The sequence below is a fragment of the Rhinopithecus bieti genome, unplaced genomic scaffold, assembly GCF_001698545.2.
Source record: "Rhinopithecus bieti isolate Rb0 unplaced genomic scaffold, ASM169854v2 scaffold_19482, whole genome shotgun sequence".
NCBI lineage: Eukaryota > Metazoa > Chordata > Mammalia > Primates > Cercopithecidae > Rhinopithecus > Rhinopithecus bieti.
Window position 1 is genome coordinate 4023483 of NW_016809768.1, and position 25589 is coordinate 4049071.

General features: G+C 44.2%; 1 protein-coding gene across 1 annotated transcript in view; it reads right to left on the bottom strand.

The window, feature by feature from the left end:
• The window catches only part of TRPM8 (transient receptor potential cation channel subfamily M member 8), a 90835-nt gene that overhangs the window by 13723 nt on the left and 51523 nt on the right, over positions 1-25589 (bottom strand). The window contains exons 17-21 of the mRNA XM_017890395.1: positions 25300-25391; positions 22617-22758; positions 21307-21478; positions 18718-18895; positions 8038-8228 (exon numbers count right to left, since the gene is read on the bottom strand). Coding sequence (XP_017745884.1) covers positions 8038-8228; positions 18718-18895; positions 21307-21478; positions 22617-22758; positions 25300-25391 — 775 coding nt within the window. The remainder of the gene's footprint in view (positions 1-8037; positions 8229-18717; positions 18896-21306; positions 21479-22616; positions 22759-25299; positions 25392-25589) is intronic.

Genomic DNA, 25589 nt, shown 5'->3' on the forward strand with positions numbered 1-25589 from the left:
AACCCATGACGTCGCTGTCATTTGGAGGCAAAGCAAAGGACATGTAGGAAATGAATTGCCAGCTAGAGGTCCTGGCAACCGCCAAGTGCTGTGGTTTCAGACATTCGTCATCTCCAAGGAGACGAAGCAAATGAGCAGGCAGTGACCAGGCACCCTGGGGGGTGGGCAGGTAGTAAGTGGGGCTTTCGGCTCTCTCTGTCCCATTACCACCACACCACCCGAGGGTGGAGAAAGATCCTGTCCTTCTGCCGTCTCCTATTCTCACTGTTTCTTTGTTTCTTCCTGAGAATATACACTGTCTGAAGAGGGATAACATCAAGAGTTACATCGTTTCTCTGATTATTATGAGATCGCCACTCTCCCAGGGGCCCACTTGGGAGACAGGTCCAAATTCACTCATTCATGTCTGACTTATCTGGTGGCTTCCTTGAGCTGAAGCCCCTTGTCATTTGCTGGCCAAATTGGGGGATTTGTTTCCATTTTATAGTCATATTGTGCTTAATCATTAAATAAGTTTTAGGGGAATATAATGAGTTTTGTCCTGCCTTTTCAACCTCATCCCTAATCTGGAGTACTGAATTTCCCGATTCTCCTGATCCTGGACTGAGTACAATGTATCTTTGGAGAATGGACCTTTATCCCATGCAGTCCCTTCCTCCCACACATCCTGAACCTGAATCCCACTAGTGATGGGCAGTTCACTACCTCCACAGAACAATTAATCTCATTTCCAGATAGCCCACACTGTTCGACATTGTTCTTTGTACTGAATCAAAATCTTCCTCACTGCAACTTTTATCCATTGTTTGTTTTTTCCCCTGAATCATTCAGAAAAAAGTATGACGCCTGTAGGGCTTCTGTTACATGAAGGCACAGAATGGCCCCCTAAGTCTTCTCCCAGGTCCTATAGCCACCAGCCATGACATGGCTTCAAGACAGAACCAATGAGAGTCCTGAGGCATGTCATTAAGTGTTTCTAGTATCTGGGTGCCATTTTTGAGTATAGTCAAACTCCAGATCTGAACTTCCAAATCCTCTCCCTGATATAAAGACTTTTTGTGCTTTCAGTTAGAATTGAATCACTTTGTCTTTCAAGGCAAAACGGTGGAAAGAAAGACAGCAACTTATCCAAATTGTCAAAACACTTTCTTCATTAAGAACGGCAGTTACATATGTGTGATGGTTAATGACATCCCCAAAGTGACATTTAACATCTTAAAATAATGCTGTTAAAAGAGTTGACTACGATGATTCTTTAAGGTGTGACAGGAGTTCGGGGTCGTGAATACATTTGCATTCTGAAAGCCAGACTTTAGGGCTCACAGCTATAGGGAGAACACAGAAATATGTTATGATCAATATTTAAAGTAATATTTATGAGAACTTTGTCTCCATTTCTAAGTAGTTCAAGAACCCCACAAAAAACGATGCTTTTTGGCAAGTTAAATGTTTCTTAATTGCCACCAATTACCATGTCTAGGTTAGCAAAATTTATATTTTTACTTTCTGAATCTTCACAATATTTGAGATTACACTAAAGGCGCAGACGGAATCAGCCCTCTATGGAACATGAATCCAGTGGTGGCAGTCAGTGACCATTTTATCAAATACCCTTAGGAAAAAAACAGAAGGCAACACCTGTCCAGCAGCCACTGAAAGACACAACACCTGTGAACAGTAGAACGAGGATTTTAACGAAAGCAGAGAGAAGGGCCACCTGACCCTATTCCTTTAGTCACGTGTACTGGATTCTCCCCTAGATTTTCCACTTCCAAATTGCCCTTGACTCCAAATTTCCCATCTAACAGCGACTTTTCTTTTTTCAGTGGTGTTCCAGGTGGCAGCGGGGGAGCATCTCACGACCCTCCCCTCCGCCGACATCTTCCCCAAGTCACAGGAGTGAGCATCAGGACCTGAGAAGCCCCATTCCACGTGGTGATCTGCGGGTCTCCCCAAACCGGCCCTGGGAGTTTCTTTGCTCACTTCTGCCTTGAGGGAAACAAGTCCAATCATCAATGAGGTGTCATGATGTATGTTGCATGGTTCTTGTCACCATTTCTTGCACTGTCGTGTCTCCTGTCTACAATTTTTCCTTCCTCTGGGATTCAGGATGGCCCATTGTGACTTGGTGGGCTGAGGGCAGGGAGAGGGGGACTGTATGGAGCTAAAACGTGGCTGTAGGATACAGCCCAAGCCTTACACTCGTCTCCTACAACCCTCAGTCCCGAGGCCTTCTCTCCCCTGTCCTCCTACCTCTCTTAACTCCCTCATCCCTCTGCCCACTCCTTGCTCTGTGGTGCCATCTCAGCCTCTGCCCCTTTGCCTGGCTAATTCCAATTCATCTTCTGGGTCTCAGCTTGGATATTCCCTTCCTCCATAAATACTCCCTGAGGCACTCTAGTCAAGGGTTTAAATGTCCTCTCTGTGGCCATCACAACCCCCTGCACAATCCTTAAAATTAGTGTTTCCCACACTTTTTAATTAAGGCCTTTCCATTTTCGTTCTCTGTTCCCCACTCCCCTACATGATGAGCCCTGCTCAAGGGCACAGATAGCTTCTATCTTATTTAGCACCATATCCACAGGGCCCACTATCTTGTGGTAGGCTCTTGGCATGTATTTGTTGAATCGGCTCTCCCAGGCCCCCTCACTCCCTGCATCGCAGGCTCTCCATGAAATTACCTACCTCACCTCTGGTCTAGCTCCCACCAAATGATGGACTCCAGGCCCAGCCCATGTGCCGTTGTTCATGGCTCCATCCCCAGAACTGAGACTTCATGTTTGTGCAGGACTGACCCCCTCCTGCAAGAGGACTGCTTTTACACTATTTATTTTTATAGGTGCTAAGCGGGGGGTGCTCCTTTTCATGCTGTGCTTTTCTTGCCTGTGCACAATTTCCACACATCCTTGTGCTCACTCAGTTTTCCAATTTAGATCTGTGGGTAGTGTGGGGTGCGTTTTACAGAACTCTGCCAAAGTGGACTGTGGCAGGAAATGAGGTTGGTAGACTCTTGCTTCTGAAATTTATTAGAACTCAATGATGTTCCTTTCTAACTTTTATCCCCCTACTTAGACATTTTATGAGCACTTTTTTTTATTGGTTTCTGGAGGCAGTCCAGAATATAAGTGATGATAGGGTTTAGGACCCACTACCTCAAAATATGGCATCATGGCATATTGGATATTTTAAACTGAAAGAACTGGAGGAAAACCACACAATCTCTCTGATCTGACTTTTCCTGCCCCTCTCCCCTGAAGCAGGTCATATCACCTAGGAAGGATTTTCTGACCTTCCCCTACAGCAGGTCATAGGACCCTCATGTGAGAGGCACCCTCCTTATACGTAGAGGAAAAGAGTGTCCTCATCTCCAAAGACACAGGGATGCAGAGAGAAATGTGAATGCATAGGCCTTGCTAGGTCTCCCAGTTTATTACCATGGGATCATACTCTGTTTGCCCTATCCTATTTCTCCACAACCCTACACTCTTCATTAAACCTACCATTAAAAATGTTCAAGTTTGGCTGAGAACAGTAGCTAATGCCTGTAATCCTAGAACTTTAGGAGGCTGAGGCGGGCGGATCACTTGAGGTCAGGAGTTCGAGACCAGCCTGGTCAACATGGTGAAACCTGTCCCTACTAAAAATACAAAATCAGCCTGGCATGGTGGTGCAACCCTGTAATCTCAGCTACTCGAGATTCTGAGGCAGGGGAATTGCTTGAACTCGGGAGGTGGAGGCTTCAGAGAGCCAAGATTGCGCTACTGCACTCCAGCCTGGGGGACAGAGCGAGACACCATTTCCAAAAAAAAAAAAAAAATGTTGTTTCTTCGGACCTTCCTTTCCTTATGAAGGCTCTGATGCCACATAAAACTTATATTAAATTTCTATGCTTTCCTCTTGTTACTCTGTCTTTTGCTATAAGGATCTCAGCCATGAGCCTAAGATAGGTAGAAGAAAATATATTTTTCCTCCCTGACTGTAACAAGATAACCGAATAATTTATAAATATCAAGGAAGCCATTTCAATCCCAAATTACCAAAGGTCATTTTCTGGAGCCAAGTTTATGCATTTTAAAAACATCGACATAGGGCCGGGGGGCAGTGACTCATGCCTGTAATCCCAGCACTTTGGGAGGCCAATGCGGGCAGATCACGAAGTCAGGAGTTCAAGACCAGCCTGGCCAAAATAGTGAAACCCTGTCTCTACTAAAAATACAAAAATTAGCCAGGTGTGGTGGCTGGCGCCTGTAGTCCCAGCTACTTGGGAGGCTGAGACAGGAGAATCACTTGAACCCAGGAGGCGGAGGTTGCAGTGAGCCGAGATCGTGCCATTGCACTCCAGCCTGGACAACACAGTGAGACTCCGTCTCAAAAATAAATAAATAAATAAATAAATAAATAAATAAATAAATAAATCATCCACATTGACCACAAATGCTGCTCAGAAAGAATGTGCTCAGGAAAGGTTTTTTTCAAGGATGGAAAACATACCCGATCTTCAAATTACCTGTGAAAATATATCAATTTTGGAACAGAAGTAACAGAAAATCAGCTAAGTGCAGAGTATGCTGAAGAAGCTCTTTCTTAAAGATCTGCTGGAACTGCCTGGGCATGGTGAGGATGAGGAAAGGCACCCTGGGGTCAGCCCACATAATCAGCATTTTCCAGGCGTGAATGCGGCTGCAGATGTCAGGGCATAGAAAATTTGGTTTTAAATTGTTCAAGGCATCAAAGATAATATTGGACTGCTCAAACTACCCAAGTCTAGTATGGTAGGTGAGTTAATGAAAGGTAAGTCCCCATGCACCTTGCTCCAAGGGACCCATGCATTTCTGCTGTGATTTGGGAGTAGGATGGGCAGTGAGAAGCTCTCCTTCTTTTGATAGACCAGCGTTGGGTGGGGGAGGCACTCTCAGAGGACCAGCGCATTCAGCTCAGTGATGCCTAGAGTGGTAGGTGGCCAAACAGGGCCATGATGGCCAAACAGGGCCGTGGATTCTTCCACCCACCGGGCAGGCTGTCCTTCCCAGCCAGAAGCGGAGTCACATTCTCTACCAGCTCCTTCTGGGTGGACCTGTGACTTGCTTGGACCAATAGAATGCAGCAGAAGTGACGTCATCTGACTTTCTGAGCTACGGCCTCAGGGGCCTTGCAGCACCTGCTCTTTGCAGGAACCCAGCTGCTATGTGTGGTGACACTGAGACTCTTTGTGCTGCCTGGCCAGCCTTGCACGTGAGAATGTGTGTGGACGTCCGGACCAGCCAGCCTGGGGCTCAGCTTCCAACCACTGGATTCTTCAAGGAGTAGAGGCAGCCAGCCCCGCCCAGCCCAGCCCTGCCTCGCCCTAGGATGGAACCACAGAATCAAGGGCAAATAAATGCCTTCAGGAAACCAAGTTTCGGGGTGACTTGTTACACAATTATATATAGCTGATTCACTTAGAGACCTAAAATGGCCCTCCTTTATTTTTTTCACAAGAGGGTAACTGAAAATGAAAATCCTGAAGGTACCAAAGCATGGTCCAACCCGAGTCATTAACTCTACATCCCTTGTCAGCACACGGGGCCACGTTAAGACCAGAAGGGTGACCAGCAGTCCCTGAAACCAAGGAGGTTCCCAGAAGGCAGAAATTTCCATGCTACAATTGGGATAGTCCTGGGCAGATAGGCACAAGCTGCTCACCCTAACTGAATGGGTACATTCTGCTAACCTTAACAGGATGGGGTCAAGCTGCTCACCCTAATCAGATGGACGCAGGGTGCTCACCCTAACTGGGTGGGCACAAACTGGCACCCTAACTGGATGAGCACAAGTGGCTCACCCTAACTAGCTGGGTACAATCTGCTCACCCTAACTGGATGGGCACAGGCGGCTCACCCTAACTAGATGGGCACAGGCGGCTCACCCTGACTGGATGGGTACACTCTGCTCACCCTAACTGGATGGGCACTAGCTGGCACCCCAACTGGTTGGACGTAGGCTGCTCATCCTAACTGGTTTCCCAGGATGCAGGACTCTCAGTACTAAGATGGGGAAGTCCTGGGCAAACCACAACGCGATGGTCACCCTACACCCTTGGCACATTTGCCATCCTGAGTCCCTTCCTTCAGAAAAAAATATTAAAAATATTTTATGACTTAGTTGGTATAAAACAAATACATTAATATATGTGAGAACACTTTCTTTAATCTAAAGGCTCATTTTTTTTTTCTGGCTTTTAAAGAAAACGTAAAGATGTTCAGGAGCCCCTGAGGTCCTATGGGCCCTGGCACTGTGCCTGATGGAGGAGTTGGCAGCTACACCACCACCCCAGAGATGGATCCTTGGCTTAGGTCTGAGGTTAGGGGGTAAGGAAAAAGGCCAGGGGTACCCTTTCTACCTTTTCTTTTGTGTCCAAACATCCAAACGAATAAAAACAGGTCCCTTCCTCCCTGCATGCTTAATCTGGTTGAGGTGTAACTGCCGGCTAGGAAGATTGTCTGGCTTAGTGATTCTGGGAGAAGCCCAAGCCTGGTGTGGGCTCCTGCAGAGCCAGGAAGAGAGCTGGGTGCCGGCTGCCTGCATTCAAATGACATGCGGCTAACAGCTGCTCCCACTTCAGGGGTAGGGAGAGGTGGCTGGGTGGGGAGCTGCCTGCACCCCAGTTTGTGAGGGCTAAGAAGGTAGGTGACCACATAAGAGTCAGAATGATCCACAGTCCGATGTGTGGATGGGTTGATGGCTGCCTTCCTGAAGAGATTAGTGTGTGGAGTCTGTGGGGTGTCCACCTGGAAACCAGAGGCTGGGGTGGGGGCAGCCACCAGAGAAAACATGGCCAAGTCCTGGGAGTTGGGGTCAGAGGGGACAGCCAAGGGACTCTCTGAAGGACCTCTGAGTGCCCATACAATCAAGGATCAGTTTCAAACATGTGCCAGGCTAGAGGGCATGGAGCAGCCCAGAACAGCATCACTAAGAAAAGGCTTTCAGCTGGCCTTCCCATCCTGTCCCTCTGTGCTCCAGCTGCGGAGGGTCAGTCTCCACAGCTGGCGAATGGGAAAGCCCACTGCCCACCTTCCCTGACAGCCCCATCAGCAATTAACCAATAGACTGGTTAATATATTGAACTGCACGTTCCTCTCTTTCTTCCTTCCTTCCCTCCTTCCTTCCCTTCCTCCCTCCCTCCCTCCCTCCCTCCTTCCCTCCTTCCTTCCTTCCTTCCTTCCTTCCTTCCTTCCTTCCTTCCTTCCTTCCTTCCTTCCTTCCTTCCTTCCTTCCTTCCTTCTTTCCTTCCTTTCCTTCCTTCCTTCCCTTTAGATGGAGTCTCACTCTATTGCCCAGGTTGGAAGGCAGTGGTGTTATCTCAGCTCACTGCAAGCTCCACCTCCCAGGTTCAAGCAATTCTCCTGCCTCAGCCTCCCGAGTAGCTGGGACTACAGGCGCACACCACCACGCCCGGCTAACTTTTTTGTATTTTAGTAGAGATGGAGTTTCACCGTGTTGCCCAGGCTGGTCACGAACTCATGAGCTCAGGCAATCCACCCGCCTCAACCTCCCAAAGTGCTGGGATTATAGGCATGAGCCACCGCGTCCGGCCACATGTTTCTATTTCTAAACTGAGATGATGTTTTCTCAAGTAAAACAATTGTAAGATTTTCCATTTTCCTAAGAAGAGTCACAGACCCTGCTGGAGTCAGGTTTAAAGGTTCCTAGAGAATACATTTCATGGGAACAATGAAAAGCAAAAACAAAGTCATGATTGGACACTATCCCATGAATTCTTCCTGTTCAACATATTATTTACATTATTACACGATCTGTCTCAAAGTCATTCATTCCCCGCAAAGTAGGCTATCCCAGCAGTTCCACAGTGCTTTCTTCATCTACGCTTCCTCTAGGGCAATTCATTGGTTGGCCTGATGCCTGATCTTTACAGATGTATAGATGTGAACAGTGAAAGAACTTGTGAATAACTCCTTCCTGTTGAGATACACACCAGGCATCCTTCCCTGAAATTAATCGCTGCTTCTGATCCCAAGCCCACATGGATAAACCACTCACAGCAGACAGAAGACTCCATGTTTCTCTCCTTATAGCAACACTTGAAGCACTTCTTCACCACCATGTAGAAGTAAGCGAAGACGACGAAGGGGAAGGGGATATTGAGGCGGCTACAGTACTCCTGCACCAGGAAGTACCTCTGGAACTTCCAGACCTGGTCATTGTTCTCCTGGACGGTGCCCACCGTGTAGCTGGCAAGGGAAGAGAGAAGGCCAAGACTTAGCATTGCGCATGCCTCATGGCTAAACTGCCAAGTATGGTGATAGTGGTATTAAGGTATTACTGCAATAGCTTAAGTCCAGACAGGAGAGAAGAACCCAGACTGATACAAGAGCCAAAATACCTCAGCAGGAAGTGAAAGTGGTCTTCAAATCATGCTGGGTCAAAAGTGTGTCTGGCTTTTGGTGTTTTGATTTTTTTAGTCACAAAAAAATGCTCAACAAACTTTAAAATTATTTTATTTCAAGATATTTCAATGATTCTCTTTTTGTGTTCATTTTCTCATGATGTTAGATACAAAGGGGTCCAAGATGTCAACACCCTTGGAACTAGCATGGTGGCCCTCATCCATGTCTACGTGTAAACAGCCTGGGAAGAAAACAGCTTGTTAGTGTTTATCAAGAGCCTTAAGAATGTTCATCCCTTTGACCCAATGACTTTACTTCTGGGAACTTAACCTAAGAATAAGGAAATACTAAGAAAAAATATATATGTAAATGAATATATATGCGTGACTATTGGCCACCAGCACCATAGATAACAGCTGCCCCCACCCCCTACTCAAAGAGAAAGAAAGAAACTTAATGTTCATCACTAAGAAAATGTGTCACACATTACAGTTAACCAATACGATTACATTATGCAGCCATTAAAGTTATGAACAATTGTTTTACTATGGGGAGATGCTTATCATGTATGTTAAGTGAAAATAATTAGGCTCAAACTTGTGCTTACAATGTGGTTTCGTTATGCAAATCTCAGTTCACAAAGAGAAACAGATCAACCACAAATGGCAGTCACCTTGGGCATCCCGTCTTGGGCACTCTTTATTCTCGTTTCCATTTGCTTTCCAGCATGGCGCAATGAGTATGAATTACTTCCATAATGATTAAAATGTTTATTTTGTATCTTACTCCAAAATAGATAATGCCAAGGATTTCTCTGTTACAAATTAAACCAAAACTATAAAATAGCTAACACTTATTATAAACCAGACACTGTTCTAAGCGGTCTGCTTAAATTAATTGGCTTTATCTACAAACAACTCTCTGATGTATGTCTATTATCTATGATGTCTATTATCATCTACAATGAACAGATCAGGAAATGGAGGCACCACAAAGGTAAGTGAATTGTCTGAGTCCCCCAGTTAGGAAGTGTGGAATCCGGGATTTGGACCCCACAATCCAGCCCCACGTCTATTTGCCTCACTGCTACATGATACCACCTCACAGAGGGGAGCGGGAAATGTTTTAAGCAATGCTCTATTTCAAAAAAGGGGTTTGAGATGTGCTTCCTTTCAAAAGGATTTTACTGGGCTACTTGCTAGCTTAGCATTTTAGATAACTACAAAGTATATGACAATGTGCAAAGTTCAACCATCCAAGACATTTTTATTGCTAATATCAAATCATCCTTTCAAGAGCCAAAGAAGCTGCAACGAACTGTTTGAAGGCAAATCCTGATGGGGGAAGCATTAAATTATCTAAATTCTGGGGAACATCCTCAATGAGGTCAGGCAGAAAAATCGATTACATACATTATGAGACCTCATTCTTGCACCTTAGTACATTACATTATATTACATTAGACTTAAATATCTTAAGAAAAAAAAATTTCAGATATCTATGCAAAACACTCACCTACACAGACAATGGTTATGGTTTTGCTTAAAGTTTAGCTTCGTTTATCTTGGTGTTTAATAATGAATGGAACACCTCTGCAATCTACACTAGGGTCTGGATCCTGTGTAAGGCAGACTTGTAGTAAGTGCCTCTTGAACAGGGTGAGATCCTTAAAGGGAAAGGATTTATGTTTATTAAACATTTCTTACATGTAAGCTCCTATACCAGGCATGTAAATTGGTTGCTTGACTGATCCTCATATCATCCCTGAGTGGTAGATTGCTTAGGCGAAAAACAGCCAGGACTGGGATGTATTACAGTGTAGCCAATCCAATCTAGCAGCCAGCCTGGCGTTTCTTCTAAATGTAGGTCAGGTTGCTTTAAGGCTAATACCAAGCATCATTATCCACCCTCTCTAGTCCGCAGCTGGTTCTGTTGCCTACAAAATGCACTGCATGCTTCTGCTGCTGCAATGAGACAGGTGTGCATGCAGCAGCCCCAGATTAGGGAAGGCCAGGCTAAGAACTTGCCAGAAATCAGAGTTTACTACTTGGACCAGAACAACTATTACCATTCAAATTATTGTCTCTAGAAGTAACTTGAAATATTCGAATTTGGGGAATTTAACCTAAAAATAAGACGAGATGAACGTGAAGATATTTTAAGCAATATTGTATTTCCAAAAAAGAAATAGATGCTCTATTTCAAAAAAGGAAATGGAATATTTGACTATATATCTAATCAAAAAAATGGATTATACTGACTTCTCAGAATTCTAACACCAAAGAAAAAATTAAAACAACTGCATCCATCTTCGTGCATTGATGTTGTTTTCTGAGGTATTATTCCAAAGGAAGCAATAAGTCCTATTGAAAGGAGAAACTTCCAGGATGCTCAGAGCAGGGGAAAGCATTCTCTCCGGCAAGTGGGCCCCCGTCTTCCTCAGAGAGCTCAGAGTGGAAATGCAGCCCAGCAGAGTCCACGTAGGAAGAGATTTATTGCACCATGGCTTAAGTGGCCACTTGGAGTCAGGGAAAAACATATCTTCCAGATCATCTAAAATAGGGATTGGAAAACTGCAACTTGGGACCAAGCCAAGCTCCCCACCTGTTTTTGTACAGTCCATGGGCTAAGAATGGCTTTTACAAAGCAGGGAAGTGCAGGTGGGTACAGCATCACTGAATATTGCTTCATTTGACACATCTGACCAATGACCCTAGCTGGCCCTTACAGAGAAAGTCTGCGATCCCTGAGCTATAGTGCACGTAGGCCAGTGCCCGTGAATCAGGCTTTGTGTTTATATCATTCCCTACTTTAAAGAGCTCTGCCTCATATGTCACCAATCATTTGTTCCTCAGGACAACCAGGTTGACTGCACGGCCCCTCCTGCTGGAAGGGTACCTTCCTCTGTACCTCAAGGGCAAAGGTGGATCCAGTGAGCAGCAATGCTTTCCCAGACAAACAGCACAAATCCCAGGGGGTGTGAGTGAACCAGCTGAAAACTGGACATTAATACCCAAAAGCCGTTTTGCATAAATAATGCATATTCAGGATCGACTAGGCTGAGATTTATTTATACACTGAGGTCCACCTGACCCAGACGGCAGCAACTTCCAAAATGTTCTGTTTCTCTCAAGTCAGTCCAGGACTCAGCCAAATAGACATGAGGGTTCTCCAGAGGGGGGCTCCTAATGGAGTGATGCTTCCACCTGCTTTCCTAAAACAATGTTTTTGTTCTGTAGACACTGTTTTCAAATTCTGTAAAGGGGAGAGTGAACTCTGCAGAAAAGGATTTTCTGGGCCAGCACATATACACCCCCTCAGCAAAGCAAGCATCGGAGCGGCTTACAGACCATCTCTCATGCCCAGGGTCTCACCCGCCCCAACTGAGATGGTTCTCAAAGTCTCCTTGACAACCAGTGGCCATCTGGTGTTGTCCCTGAGAGAATTCTGCAATTTTCCCTTTGTGCATCTCTCCAGCAATATCTTGTGCCCTTGGCGTCCTGTCCTTGGCAAACACCCAGCTGGCTGGAGACGTGCAGTGACAGCTGAGGTCCATCTCCTGAAACCAGTTGAGCACCTTCAGCTGAGCAGGATAGGAGGAGGAAGGAGAGACCCTGCAGAGGGACAGTAGTTCAGAAACTCACTGAGAATGGAAATGGTACCAAGAGGGAATAGACGTTTAGAATTTAGATAGCTTTGTACATAAATGAAGTCCAGAAGTACGCTAAAAAAAATACACCATGACCATGGAATAGGATGACTAAATATTAAAAACATTTATATCATTTATCATTTGTACAATACATCATAATACTAGATCAAAAGGAAAAATAGCATTTCAATAGCTGCTAGAAAGTCTTCTGGCAACATATAACATCCTTTTCTGATTAGGAAAAGAAAGGAGCTTAATAAACAAAAAAGAGGAGGAACTTTCCATGACATGATAAAAGAAAAAAAAAAAGAAGAAAGGTAATTTAGTAAGGAGAGTCATTCCAGAATGAATAAGGAAAACTTTAATATCCTTCCTATGTACCAAAAAGTAGTCACTGAAAAAACATAATAGAAAAAGTACCTTACTTTTTTTCCCCCCACCATAAGTGGCTGGAAATAAAGTAACAAGGAATCTGCCAGATGCATATGAAAAAGACCATAAAACTTTACTGGGAAATTATATATGTTTGAATAAGTGAAAATCATACCATTTCTTCTCAATAGTAGGATGCTAAATTCCCTTAAATGATTCTACAAAGCTAACATTATCACAATAAAATTCACAAGAATTTTTGGGGGAAGGAGAAAGAAGAAAGAATTCACAAGACAAGCCTTAGGCTCCTCTGTACAATTAAATATAGAAGAAATGCCAGAAAAGTTTTGAATAAGAATAATGAGGGAAACTTGTACAACAGATGTTAGAATGATTTGAAAAAAAAAAAAAAAAACTTCAGTAATCAAAGCCATTTGGTAGTAAAAACCAAAATATAAAGACAGATCCACAGAACAGAATGCCAAGTCTGCAAAAAAATTCACAAGGAAAAAGTAGATGCTAAAACAATGGCAGAATTTTCAAATACATTGAAATGCAAGAAACTTGTCAGCTAGCTCTCTATCAGATGGACGCCTCATCCAAACTTTGCATAGATTTCATGCATTTTCCTTTGTCGCTCCTTCCCCAGCACACAGGCAATATCTAGCCAGTACTGCTCCATGGCCCATGGTGACACTGACTTTTTGCTCTCTCTGATGCACTGGTGTGTATGTTAAATGGTGTAACACATCCTGGTTCCCCTCATTCTGCAACATCAAAAAAGCAAGTACAAAGCCAACAACAGCCAACAGTAAGAGCTGACCAGCGATTGGATCGCACTGATTTTGGAAGGGATAATTCAGGTTAGTATATTGCTAACAGAGTAAGCAACTAAGACTGTGCCATATACCTGCACGAAGACTCATGAAATTTCTCTTCACCTTCAGGAAAATGTCCAAATTCTTTAATATGCCATAAAAGACCCTCCATGACCTAGCTCCTGCGGACTTTTCCACCCTCCCTGGCTCTTGATTCCTCCTCAGACTAACATTATCTCCCCTACTTCTACATCTCCTACCAACACTCCGGGCTCTGGGTACATGATCCTTCAAGCAAACATCACCCCCATCTAGCAGCTGCTGCGGATCCTAGGCTGCCCCAGCCAACAGTCTCACAATTAATAACTCCCTCCTCTGCAAATAGCCTCTCCATGCTGTTTATATTACATTATATTATATACATAATATTCAAATGTTTCCATGTCATCTCTTCCCTTAACAGCAGGGACTTAACCTTTCTCTGCCTCCCACTCCTTATGTGTAAAATGGCAATAAGGCTGCCTGCACCTGAAGCAGGTTGGATGAGGTGGTCAGAGCCTCCCTTAACAGGAAACAAGAAACTTGTCAAACTGATGAAGAGAACAAACTGCCTAACAGTGCACAGACCACATCCTGAGCTCGTGGTTAGAACGTCCTACAGCAAAAAGGCAGGAGCAAAAGGGAAGAATCCCCACACTTGCACAAGCACAGAAACCTGTGATTAGTGTCCTTGGGCTGAACTGTGCTCATTATGATAGTAAAAAACGCACCCCCGGGTGGAGATTTAAAATGCTTATGAGACATGCGATGGATGTACTAGCATGTACAACCACTGCACGTGCAGGTCTAAGAAACCACTCCTAACATGCTTAATAGCAACACCCCTTTCCATTCCTTCATGAATAATCATGCAAATTTCCCATAAAGGGACATCCCCCAGTATTAGACAGAGCTGTCTTGCCTTTGAACGGCCCGTTCTGACCGGCTGCTGGAGTGTGTTTTGGCTTTGCAATCAATTCTCTTGCTTGCTTTTACTTTTGACTCACTTTCAAATTCTTTTCTGTCCTGAAGTCAAGAACCTGAACTAGCCCACCGGCTACACACCTACACAAAAATGAGTCATCATTAAATGAGGTGACCCCTGTAAACCACTTGAACCTGTGCCCAGCATGGGAAAGCTTCAATAAATATTAGCTATTGTTACTATTACAATTATCTGCACTCTTCTTTCTATTCTTTTCACCCCAATTCAATAACCTCCCTTAGACTGTTCACACACCACTCAAACCTTTAGTTTGTATCAAGTCATTATTTTCTTCTTTCTACTTTTCTGCATGTTTATATTATTCCTAAGATCTGAAAAACATTTTTAGAAACTATTCGACATCAGGACATGTTTGACGAGTCCTTTTCAGAACTGCATGGGGTGAACTTATCTTCAGGACACAATGCTTATAAACACCTTAGCTCCTGGTAAGTCGACCTGGAGTCATTTACTGACTTTAAGTTCACTTCCTGCCTCTGATAAGCCACACAGGGCCTGTGATCGATAATTTTAATGTAGAATAATCACAGATGTTCACGTCCATTTCCTTTCTCTGTTGAATACCATCTAGAGAGCACTCCAATACTCCTTCAGAATTCCCAAGGGTACATTTGCATTGCAGTTAATAAGGTTGCCATTGTGTATGGTTAAGCTTTTAAATTAGTATTTTGATGTGGTGCCAGGGAAGGGTCACAGCCTGGGGCCATCTGCTCACAGAGTAAGCCCTGAACAACTTTAACAATGACCAGAAACAGTGTTCCAAGGACTTAACCTAAGGATACCAACACGGCATCTCTCGCTGTTCTGGAGTTCCCGGACAGGTATTAGCAAGGAAAGGGCCTCTGGTTCAAGCCGGAGCTAATCGAGAAGGCTCCCCAAGGACAGGGATGTTGCAAGTTGTCACACTTAAGCACTGACTACTGGGGCAACAGTAGGATGTGATGCAGTGGCTCTGGCCTCATGGGGAAGAGACCTGAGTTAAGCCAGATAATGCGCGGCCAGGACCACAGTCACTCAGCTGTGACTGTGGGACTTCATCTCCTTCACCTGAAAGTGACAGACGAGGCTCCCATCCTGCTCAGCTCCAAATTCAATCATTTCATTATCAGAATGCAGGTAATGGATTACAAAAGTGCCACGGTTCTCGTGAATGACTCCTTCAGACAGCTCACGGTGCGTAGATTCAAGAGAGCTCTAAATACCATGTGCCTCGCTGAGATTTACCGAGTTAGCATAACTCAAAGGCCATGGCTTTAGGAGCTGTCGGTCTTTAATGTCTGTAAATATAGTTAGTGGTAAGTTCTTACAGGACTATGCAGTGTAGCTGCAATATCTTATCACTGTAAGGAAAGGCCTGAAGCCATCCCACTTCCCCCTCGCCTTTGCTTCAGGTTTTGGGATTGGTCTGCTTTTTTTCCCTCTCTTGTGGAGACATAATCACCCATCACCTGCTGCTTCTCTCTGCAGCTCAGATTTTGGCCCCTCTGATGTTTGGACACCATTTGGACATCATGACATTGGCTGGCTGCCTGTGGGTCAGACAGGCTTCTGGATGCCCAAGTCCCTCCCTGCCACCAGCTAGGTGGTGAAGGAGAGTTTCACCTTCCCTCCTTAGGGCCATGTGGAACTAGCAGCCACATAATCTTCATGGCCCAGACACCTAGCACAGAGCAGATGTTAAACATTTATGTGATGATTCTCTTGCTGATTTGTTACTCACCATTGATGCTTCTCAGTATATAATACACCAGGAAACTAAGCTCATAACTAATAACTAAATAATGAACTAAACATGGGTAAGAACCCATTTTTTTCCTTCACTGAATAAACCCACAAAGTGCCAGGTGCTGAGATGGCAGGCACAATCTTCACCCTCCAGAGTTCACCGTTTGCAAGGAGAGAAGGTTGTTACTACGCGAGTAAAGAAGTGCCACAGGGACTCAAAGAGCCTCTGTGTAAAGTGGGGAGGCCATCAGGTACCACCCTGGCAAAAGACGATTCCTGTCTCTGTAAAGAGCAAGCAGGAACCGGGCAGGAAGAGAAGTTCAGGATGGAACAGGCAATCCAGAGAGAAGACAAGCATGTGCAAAGCATCAGGCGTGGCAGATCACCCCGTTTAAGGACGAGCATATGGGAGGCCTGCCAGGGGACAGACAGCAGGGAATGAGCATGGTGGGGAAGCTGAGAAGCCTGAAATTTATCCTGAATGCTGTAGGGAAATACTGAAATCCTTCCGGAATTTTAAGCAGAACAATGACTGTGTTAGTCCATTTTCACACTGATGACAAAGACATACCCAAAACTGGGCAATTTACCAAAAAAAAAAAAAAAAAAAAAAAAAAAAAAAAAAAAAACGTTTAATGGACTCACAGTTCTACCTGGCTGGGGAGGCCTCACAATCATGATGGAAGGCAAGGAGGAGCAAGTCACGTCTTACGTGGATGGCAGCAGGCAAAGAGAATGAGAGCCAAGTGAAAGAACCATCAGATCTTGTGAGACTTACTCATTACCATGAGAACAGTATGGGGGAAACTGCCCCCATGATTCCATTATCTCCCACTGGGTCCCTCCCACAACATGAGGGAATTATGGGAGCTACCATTGAAGATGAGACTGGGGAGGGGGACACAGCCAAACCATATCAGTGACATTTTAGAAACATCACTTTTGGTCACAGTGTAAAGAAGACTGGAGTGGACTGCAGAAGGACATCTCCAGACACTGGGAGACCAGATGGCAACACACTGCTCAGTCCTTTTGATAGGTGATGGCCCCAGAGGTATGTGCTTCCACACAGTCCTGCTCAGAGGGAGGCCACTGGCCAGATACGGCAGGTGACCTTCATCTGTAGTCCTTGGGCATCTTGGAATTTCAGGGCTCTATTTTACAATTGTCTTCTCCTTATATTCTTTTCTAAATTATGAATGTCATGTGTGATCATTGTAACCAGTGAAGTATATACTTGATTTTAAAGTCCATGTTTTACTGTTAGAAAACAATATTATGCCATAAAATTAATTTGAAATTTGTTTTTTATATTTAAAAAAATCATCCTTTCAAGTTAATAGATACAGATGAAACTTTGTCTTTTAGGAGCGGCATAATATTCTACAGTGTGGATACAGCACACTTTCTTTAACCTTTCCCTAGTGATAGACATCAAATAGTGATCTAACAAACATCTTTTTACATCCATCTTTAGGACAGATTCCCAGATGTGAGAGGTTCCAACAGAGGTTTGCATGTTTTTCCTTTAATAACTATTTACCAATTACTTTCCTAAGAATGGGAAGTGAGTCAGGTTCCCAGTAGCAATGTCCATTTCCCAGCGTCATCCCAACACCAGAGACTCCCTTTAACTTTCGTTCATCTGCTGGGTTCAAAACAGTGTTTCATTGTTTCCATCTGAACTTTCCTATCCACAAAATTAAGTTCTTTTTTATACGCGTATTGGCCATTGGACTTTTCTTTCTCTGAATTATTTATTTTCTCTGACAAGTTTTCTATGGGTTGTCTTTCTCTTATAAATTCACAGGAGCTCTTTCTATATTAGGAAATTCATTATACGCAAACATTTCCCCTAATTTATCAGTTATTTCCACTAATTTATCAGTTATTATATGAAACTGTTTTATGTAATCAAACATGTCTATCTTCTCATTCAGAGTTTCCAGGTTTCTGGTTTTGAATTAAGAGTTCCCTTCCACCCAAAGGTTTAACAAATAATGTATTAAATGTGCATATTTGTTGGTTAATTTTATTTCTGACAGTGACGGGATTGTGCACTTAAAATGCTGATATACCTTAAAGGAACAATATAAAACTAAGGCTCTCCCACTGAAACTACCACTGGGGCTCTTTGCAACCCTTCTAAGAAAGATGGAGAAGAAATGAAAAACATGATTTTCTAAATGTATAAAGAAGAATTACCCATATTATTCCCTCCAACCTCATCAGGCATGAGCCCTAAAGGAGAGTCAGTCTCTTGTCTCTGCTCTTTGTATTCCGATTTAAACTGAGAAATTTAAAACAGTAACTAACTAAAGTCTGAGTCCTGGAATCCTAGAATCCATACCACTGAGCCCCATAGCATATAAGGCACCTTGGAGACGAGTTAAACCACATTTCTGTCACCAAGGGATGATGTTATCACCAACTTCACGGAGCTCCAAAGAGCTTGCTAAATGGATGTCAAATACGTAGCCTGGATTTGATGGAGATTGTCACAGGTGCTTGTCTGCAGTGTCAAATAAACTCAAGGCACAGCTTATATTTTTAATATGGTCCCTTTAAAAAGGCCCCACTCCCTCTAGTCCACCAATCCCCCAGAAGATCTCTAAAGTATGTTCCTCAAGGGTGGGACCTTTGCGATGCTCCCAGCACCTCCGGCCTGGCCCGGGACCTGGCCTACGGTAGACATCAGTGAACATGTCACTGAACACATACCCAAACATGGCGACCAGCAGGTTGACCAGCAGGATGTTGGTGGATAACATGTAGATACACACCAGGGGGATGGTGACCCACTCAGGGAACCGGGGCAGGTTGTGCTCATCCAGCTCCACGCACAGTGGCTTGGACTCATTCCCAGTGAAGGTGCAGTGGGCAAAGTCATATGTGGTACCTGAGGATGTAGCAACCAAGAGGCAAAGTGAGGACCCTCTGGAGGGGTGAGAGTGATGGCATCCCCAGGGTCCCAAGAACGTGATGGTCATGAAATGTCTTAGGTCATGTTCTAAGGCACTTTATCCAAACAAGTCACAGTCCTTAGAATCACCTGTTCATCCACTCAATGCATATTTACTGAGCAGCTACTAACATGTTCTTTGCCCTCAAAAAGGTTCCAGCCTCTTTGGATAGGCAGATAATCAACCACACACATTTAAAGTCTTAGCCCATGAAAAGTGCTAAGAAGGACACACACAGTGCTCTGAGGGGCATAAACTGAGACAGCTCATCCAGGAGCAGCTTCCTAAGGAGGAAGGGTCTCAGAACTGAGAGCAGAGGATTAGCAGCAGGAACATGAACTAATGGGGAGGGTGGGAGCCTAGAGCACCCCACAGCATGTGCAAAGGCCCTGTGGTGGAAGCGAGGTGGGGGTTGTAAACATCAGTGGAAATGAGGGAATAAGATGTGCACTGAGCAGACATATTAACTTTTAACATCTTTTTTTTTTTTTTTTTTTTTTTTTAGACGCGAATCTCGCTGCTGATGGTGAGGCTGCTGGGAGTGCCAAGTTGGGCACGATCTTGGCTCCACTGGCACCCTCCACCTTTCAGGTTCAAGTGATTCTCCTGCCTCAGCCTCCCGAGTAGCTGGGACTATAGGCGCATGCCACCATACCCAGCTAATTTTTAGTAGAGGCAGGGTTTCACCCTGTTGGCCAGGCTGGTCTCAAACTCTCGTCCTCAGGTGATCCACCCGCCTCAGTCTCCGAAAGTGCTGGGATTACACGCATAAGCCACCATCCCCGGCCTATTTTTGAAATTTTTACACTGAAGTGATGGGAAGCCATGAGGCTGTTTTAAGCAGAGGAATGACACGTCAGATTCCCTTTTCCAAAGAATCTCTCTGGCTGCAGCACAGATCAGAAGGGGTTTGAGGGGAAGGAAGGTGAGGAGGTTGTACCTAAGACTCAGGCAGGCAAGCGATGAGGATGGCTTGCAGGGTGGCAGTGGTGACGGAAAAAACAGATTTCAAAAAAACATTTAGGAGATAAAAATCAACAAAACTAGTGGATGAATTGAATAGCGGGGAATGAAATCCGAGAAGGTGTTAGGGACAACACTGAGGCTTCTGACAGCTCTGTTCACTCAACTGTGTGGATGCTGGCAGCAGAACTTCACAGGAGGACACTGGGGGAAGTTTGGGTCTGGAAGTGAGCATCAGGACCCTTTCATTAGGATGTGCCAAGGTGCGTCTGAGAAATCTCAGAGGAGGGGGCACTGGGTACAAACGTCTGGCCTCTGAGAGCTGCTCTGTGCCAGAGAGTGTGTGTGGGGTCATGCCAGCCAGTGAAAGGCCCCAGAGAGAAGATGGTGCTTTACCAGTTTTGCCCATGAAACAGAGACAGCAAAGTGGAGTCGCTTCCCGGGGGCACACAGCACATGAGTGGCTACCCTAGATCTGAACCCCACCTGCCAATTCCTCTTTAGATTCCGATGGAACTAAAACCACAGACGTGGAGGGTTGTTATGAGGACGAAATGCATCTGTTTCTGTAAAGCGGCAGGCACAGTGTGCAGACTGGATGTGACAATACCAAGGTGCCTTTCCGCCACTGCAGGGAAAAGAGTTGTTTCTAAGATCTTGGAAGAGGCTTCAGCAGACGGGGCCAGAGAAACTTATGAGGCCAGGAGGATAACAGAGAAAACAACAGGCATGAAGAACTGTGACCAGGAGCAGGCTCTGGCTCAGGGAAACCAGGAAGGTTTTATCGCGGCAGGACAGGAAATGACGAGCCAAGGCTATTGTCAGCATCCTAACGATGCTTCAGCCCGCCATCCAAAACACACACAATTTACATAGCCCCTCACTTTCCTTCTGTAAATCGGGTGTGGGCAAATTAAAACCATCTGTGCCACCATCAGCCTGCCTCCAAAAACCAGTTGGCAGTGGACTAACTAACGCCGGAAGTCTACATTCCAGGTTCCAATGTGGATTTTCCAGTGTTGCTCTTTTTGAAAGAAATGGGAGCCCAATCACTCTGTCACATGGGTGAGTACAACTCACAACCCTCGTTTCTAAACTAGTAAGCCTTGTTGCCTTCAATTACCACATTGTTATTGAAAATATCAGAATCACTATTTTTGAAAAGGTTTAACAATTGAAATGTTGGGCACCATCTGCAAGGCTGATGGAAAATCTTGCTTAAGAGCAAAGAAGAGGTTTCGAGGAGTTAGTTTTTACTGTGTGGTGCTGGAGTCTGTTTCACATGCGTGCTTCTGAAGTGCGGTCTCTGGGGCAGCCCTGGGGGCTGGTTCAGGGAACAAATGCCTCGTCCAAGCTGTTTCCACCTGACCCAAGTCAGGCTTACCGTCCACGTCACTGGGCACCTGGCCGAACATGGCCAGGTAGGGCTCGTAGATGACCGAACGGAATATCCACCTCCAGCGCTGCTCATTCTGCCTGAGGATCCCTTGCCTGGCCACGCCGAAGGCCACCATCCACACCGCAAAGAGGAACAGGAAGAAGAACACATCGATGAGCTGTCGGGGGAGGACAGGAGAGTGGAGTCAGGACTGTCCCCACAGTCGGCAAGTCCCCCTGGCCTGGCTGTCCTCAGTGGGCCATGGAGAGGAGCAGCGGTTCCAGGGCTCAGAGCATCTAAGTCACCCAGAGTTCACTGACTAATTGACAAAGGCGGTCATCATCATCTTTGGATCTTAAGACATCTGTCTTCCAGAGTTAAAACCGGTTTGATGCATTTTTGCTTACTGATCTCCAAACCAGCCCAGCAACAGCAGCTTTCTGAGTGGGAGCCCAGCTCTAGAGCAAAGGAGGAATCTAAGTTCTGGAGGACCTCTCTGTCCCTATACCTCACGATTTTGATACACTTTTAACCCCAAAATTATTTTCATAGTTTGTTGGTTTGTTTGTTTGGAAAATAAAAGCTATCCTTGTTAGACAAGAATGGACCGTTTCATTTTTTTTTAATTTTGTGCACACATAGCATGACTTCATGGTGACTGGATGTCCCAGAAATGCTTTGAATTAAAACCACAAACTGAAAGAACCTCAGTGTTGGAATGGATCTTCCAGATGAGCTCATCTAAATGCTCATCTGATTTAAAGACAGAAACAGTGGAGGTTTGGGTCATCTGGAAAACAAGTTTAGGAAAGCAACACCATCCGTGTGTAATTCTTTCTATTACGTGTATATATAACAAGCCTGCTATAGCCTTTCCCTGTATCTATATTACACAGTTACATGATTCAGGTTCTAATCCCCACTGTGCGTCTAGCTCATCGCTTGTCTCTAGACAAACACAGTCCTCCTTGTACTCAACTGTCCCCATGTATAAAATTGGCATAAAAGTTCCTCCCCCGCTCACACTCTTAGCAAACTGTCAAGACTCAAATTAATGTACATTGTAAAGTGTAAAATCTAAATAAGTATGAGGTTATTTGTTAACAGTGCACTAAATGACACTGTTTGCTCCTCACAACCATCTTTCATTAAATTTTAACCTGGGAGAGGCCCCTGATGAAATACATCAAAGAAAGCAAATGTTACTGATGGTGAAATGCAACAGTCATTCTAAGGACAAAATCCTCCTGTCAACCGTTAAAAGAACTCTGGGCCCCACAAGAGAAATGATGACTACAAATATTCTTGATTCTTACCATCCTCTGCAGCATTATAATCTTGGGTCCTAAGTTTCTGCTTACAGTAAAAATGTGGATCAATCTTAGAGTGAAAATAATGTAGTCCAGACAGAAAATGACTCGTCCAGAATACAAAGAGCTTTTATTAGAAGAGTGGAGCCTAGGGGAAAAAGAAGGAACAGAATTCATGAGATATTGACAAAACATTCCAAAGTTTTGTTTCTAAACATAACCCAATTTCAAAAAACAGGCAAGAGCTGGAAGGTTGAGTGAGTGCAAACAGGCCAGAAACACCACCCAGCAAAGGCCATGATCTTCTGCTTTCATGGACTCAAGTACAGTCAAGGACATGAAAAGACATGAAAAGCAAAGACATCTCACCAAACTGAGCTCTCAGAGGTTCCTGTCTCTTTAGCCCGCCATCCTCACACACTACTGCAGGAACCTAACCATGCTATTGCTAACTTCCCTGGCTCACAAGGCTTCTATAATGATGCCAACCCCCAGCCCATTCCCGTGACCATTTGGGACTTCACGCTGCCAGCTTTCCCCTAATGAAACTTACCTCATTTGCACCAGATCATTTGATTATCTAACCACCTGCTAATGTGCTCATTGAAAGCCATCTGTGCTTTCTAACTGGAATGATCTAGAATCATGTCCAACCAACTGTGGCTCAAATGCTGGAACCTTAAACCCAATCAGAAAGGGAGGCTATCTGATGAGGAAATTGACATTTTTACCCCATTCAAATTGGAGAGTGAACACTCATTGTAAACCATCTCATTCTGTATAAGTGTAAATATGAATGGTTAAGCTTCTTTACAAAATGACATCATTTGAAAGTACTACTCATATATAATTGCTAGCTTTATCTTTTTTAAAAAAATTGAAACAGGGTCTTGCTATGTTGCTCAGGCTGGTCTCAAACTCCTGGGTTCAAGTGATCCTCCCACCTCAGCCTCCCAAAGTGTTTGGATTACAGGTGTGAGCCACCATGGCCCAGTTGCTAGCTTTATCTTAAAAGTTATTTGGGGACAACAGGCCAGTTGGGATGCAGGCTAGGCAATGCAAACCATGGTTTGGGGCATACCCTGATCTCTCTATGATGTGGAATACACATTGTTTTTTTGGTGGTAATTTGTGGTTGGTTTTTCTAATCCCACACTCTGGCTGTGCCATTGAGGAAATATGCTTGTAACTGGAAGGGCAGCTCCACAGCCAGCATTCAAATCAAAGTTAAGTGCATATTAGAAGACATATGGCCCAACACGAAACAATGCTGTATGATATTTAACATTCTCAGCATCTTCTCCTCTTATTTGACCCAGCAATCCCATTACTGAGTACATACCTAAAGAAAATAAATCGTTCTACCAAAAAGACACGTGCTCTTATATGTACATTGCAGCACTATTCACAACAGCAAAGACATGAAACCAACCTAGATGCCCATCAATGGTGGACTGGATAAAGAAAATGTGATACATATACTCCATGGAATACTACACAGCAATAAAGAAAGAACATGGATGCAGCTCGAGGCCATTATGCTAAGTGAATTCACGCAGGAACAAAAAACCAAATACCACGTGTTCTCGCTTATAAGTGGGAGGTAAACACTGCGTACATATGGACATAAAGATGGGAATAATAAACACTGGGAACTCCAAAAGGGGGAAATGAGAGAGAGGGGGCTAACTGCTGGGTACTAGGCTCACTACCTGTTGGGTACTGTGCTCACTACTGGGTTGGTCCAACATACGCAAATCAATAATTGTGATTCACTACATAAACAGAATTAAAAGCAAAATCTACACAATCATCTCAATAGGTACAGAAAAAGCTTTTGATAAAATCCAACATCCCTTCATGATAAAAAAAAAAAAAAAAACTCAACAAACTAAGCATTGAAGGAGCAGACTTCAAAATAATAAGAAACAGACTTCAAAATAGTAAGAACCACCGATGACAAATCCACAGCCAACATCATATTGAATGGGCAAAAGCTGGAAGCATTCCACTTAATAACTGGAACAAGACGAGGATGTTCACTCTCACTCCTCCTATTCAACATAGTACTGGTAGTCCTAGCCAGAGCAATCAGACAAGATAAAGAAATAGAAGGTATCCAAATAGGAAAAGAAGTCAAATTATCTCTCTTCACTAATAATATGATTCTATACCTAGAAAACCTTAAAGACTCTGTCCAAAGGGTCCTAGGACAGATGAGTGACTTCAGTAAAGTTTCAGGATACAAAATCAATACACAATAATCAGTGGAATTTCTCAATTTCTATTTATTTCTCCCCATGATCAGGTACAGAGGCTCATGCCTGTGACCCCAATACTTCGGGAGGCTAAGACAGGTGGATCGCTTGAGCCCAGGCATTTGAGACCAGCCTGGACAACATGATGAAACCTCATCTCTACTTAAAAAAATAATTTTCCCCAAAGTCTATAAGAACAAAGAGAAAAATCATGCAGGACCCCTTTTAAATTACACATCAGTGGGAGGGGGAAGAGAGGGGACTCAACTTCATGCCAACCAAGCTGCATCTCTATAAAGCAGACACAGTGATCTTGTGTAATAATCTCTAATGAGTAATAGACTTCCCTTGGGTTTGAAATGTCTGCAGAGCTTTTCTCCACTTTTGTACTCAAAACACAGAAAATTAGGAAAAGCGAAGAGAGTACTTACCGAAATACAATTCCTGCTATGAAGTAAAAAAGCCCCAGCGTGTCCATAACATTCCACAGGTCAGTAAAATAATTCACCCCATTTATGTACCACTGTGTACAGAAAAGGACAGAGAGGGTCATTAGCAGCTTGGAAATATCAACCACTTCCAGATTTTTAAATGTCCACTCATTTTCTTCCAGGTCCTTTTTGAGCCAATGATGTGTTTGTTTATTCTTTCATATGCCAAGTGAGCCCTACCACATGCCCCACGCTAATCCAGGAGGATTGGAAAGTAGGTTGCACACTGG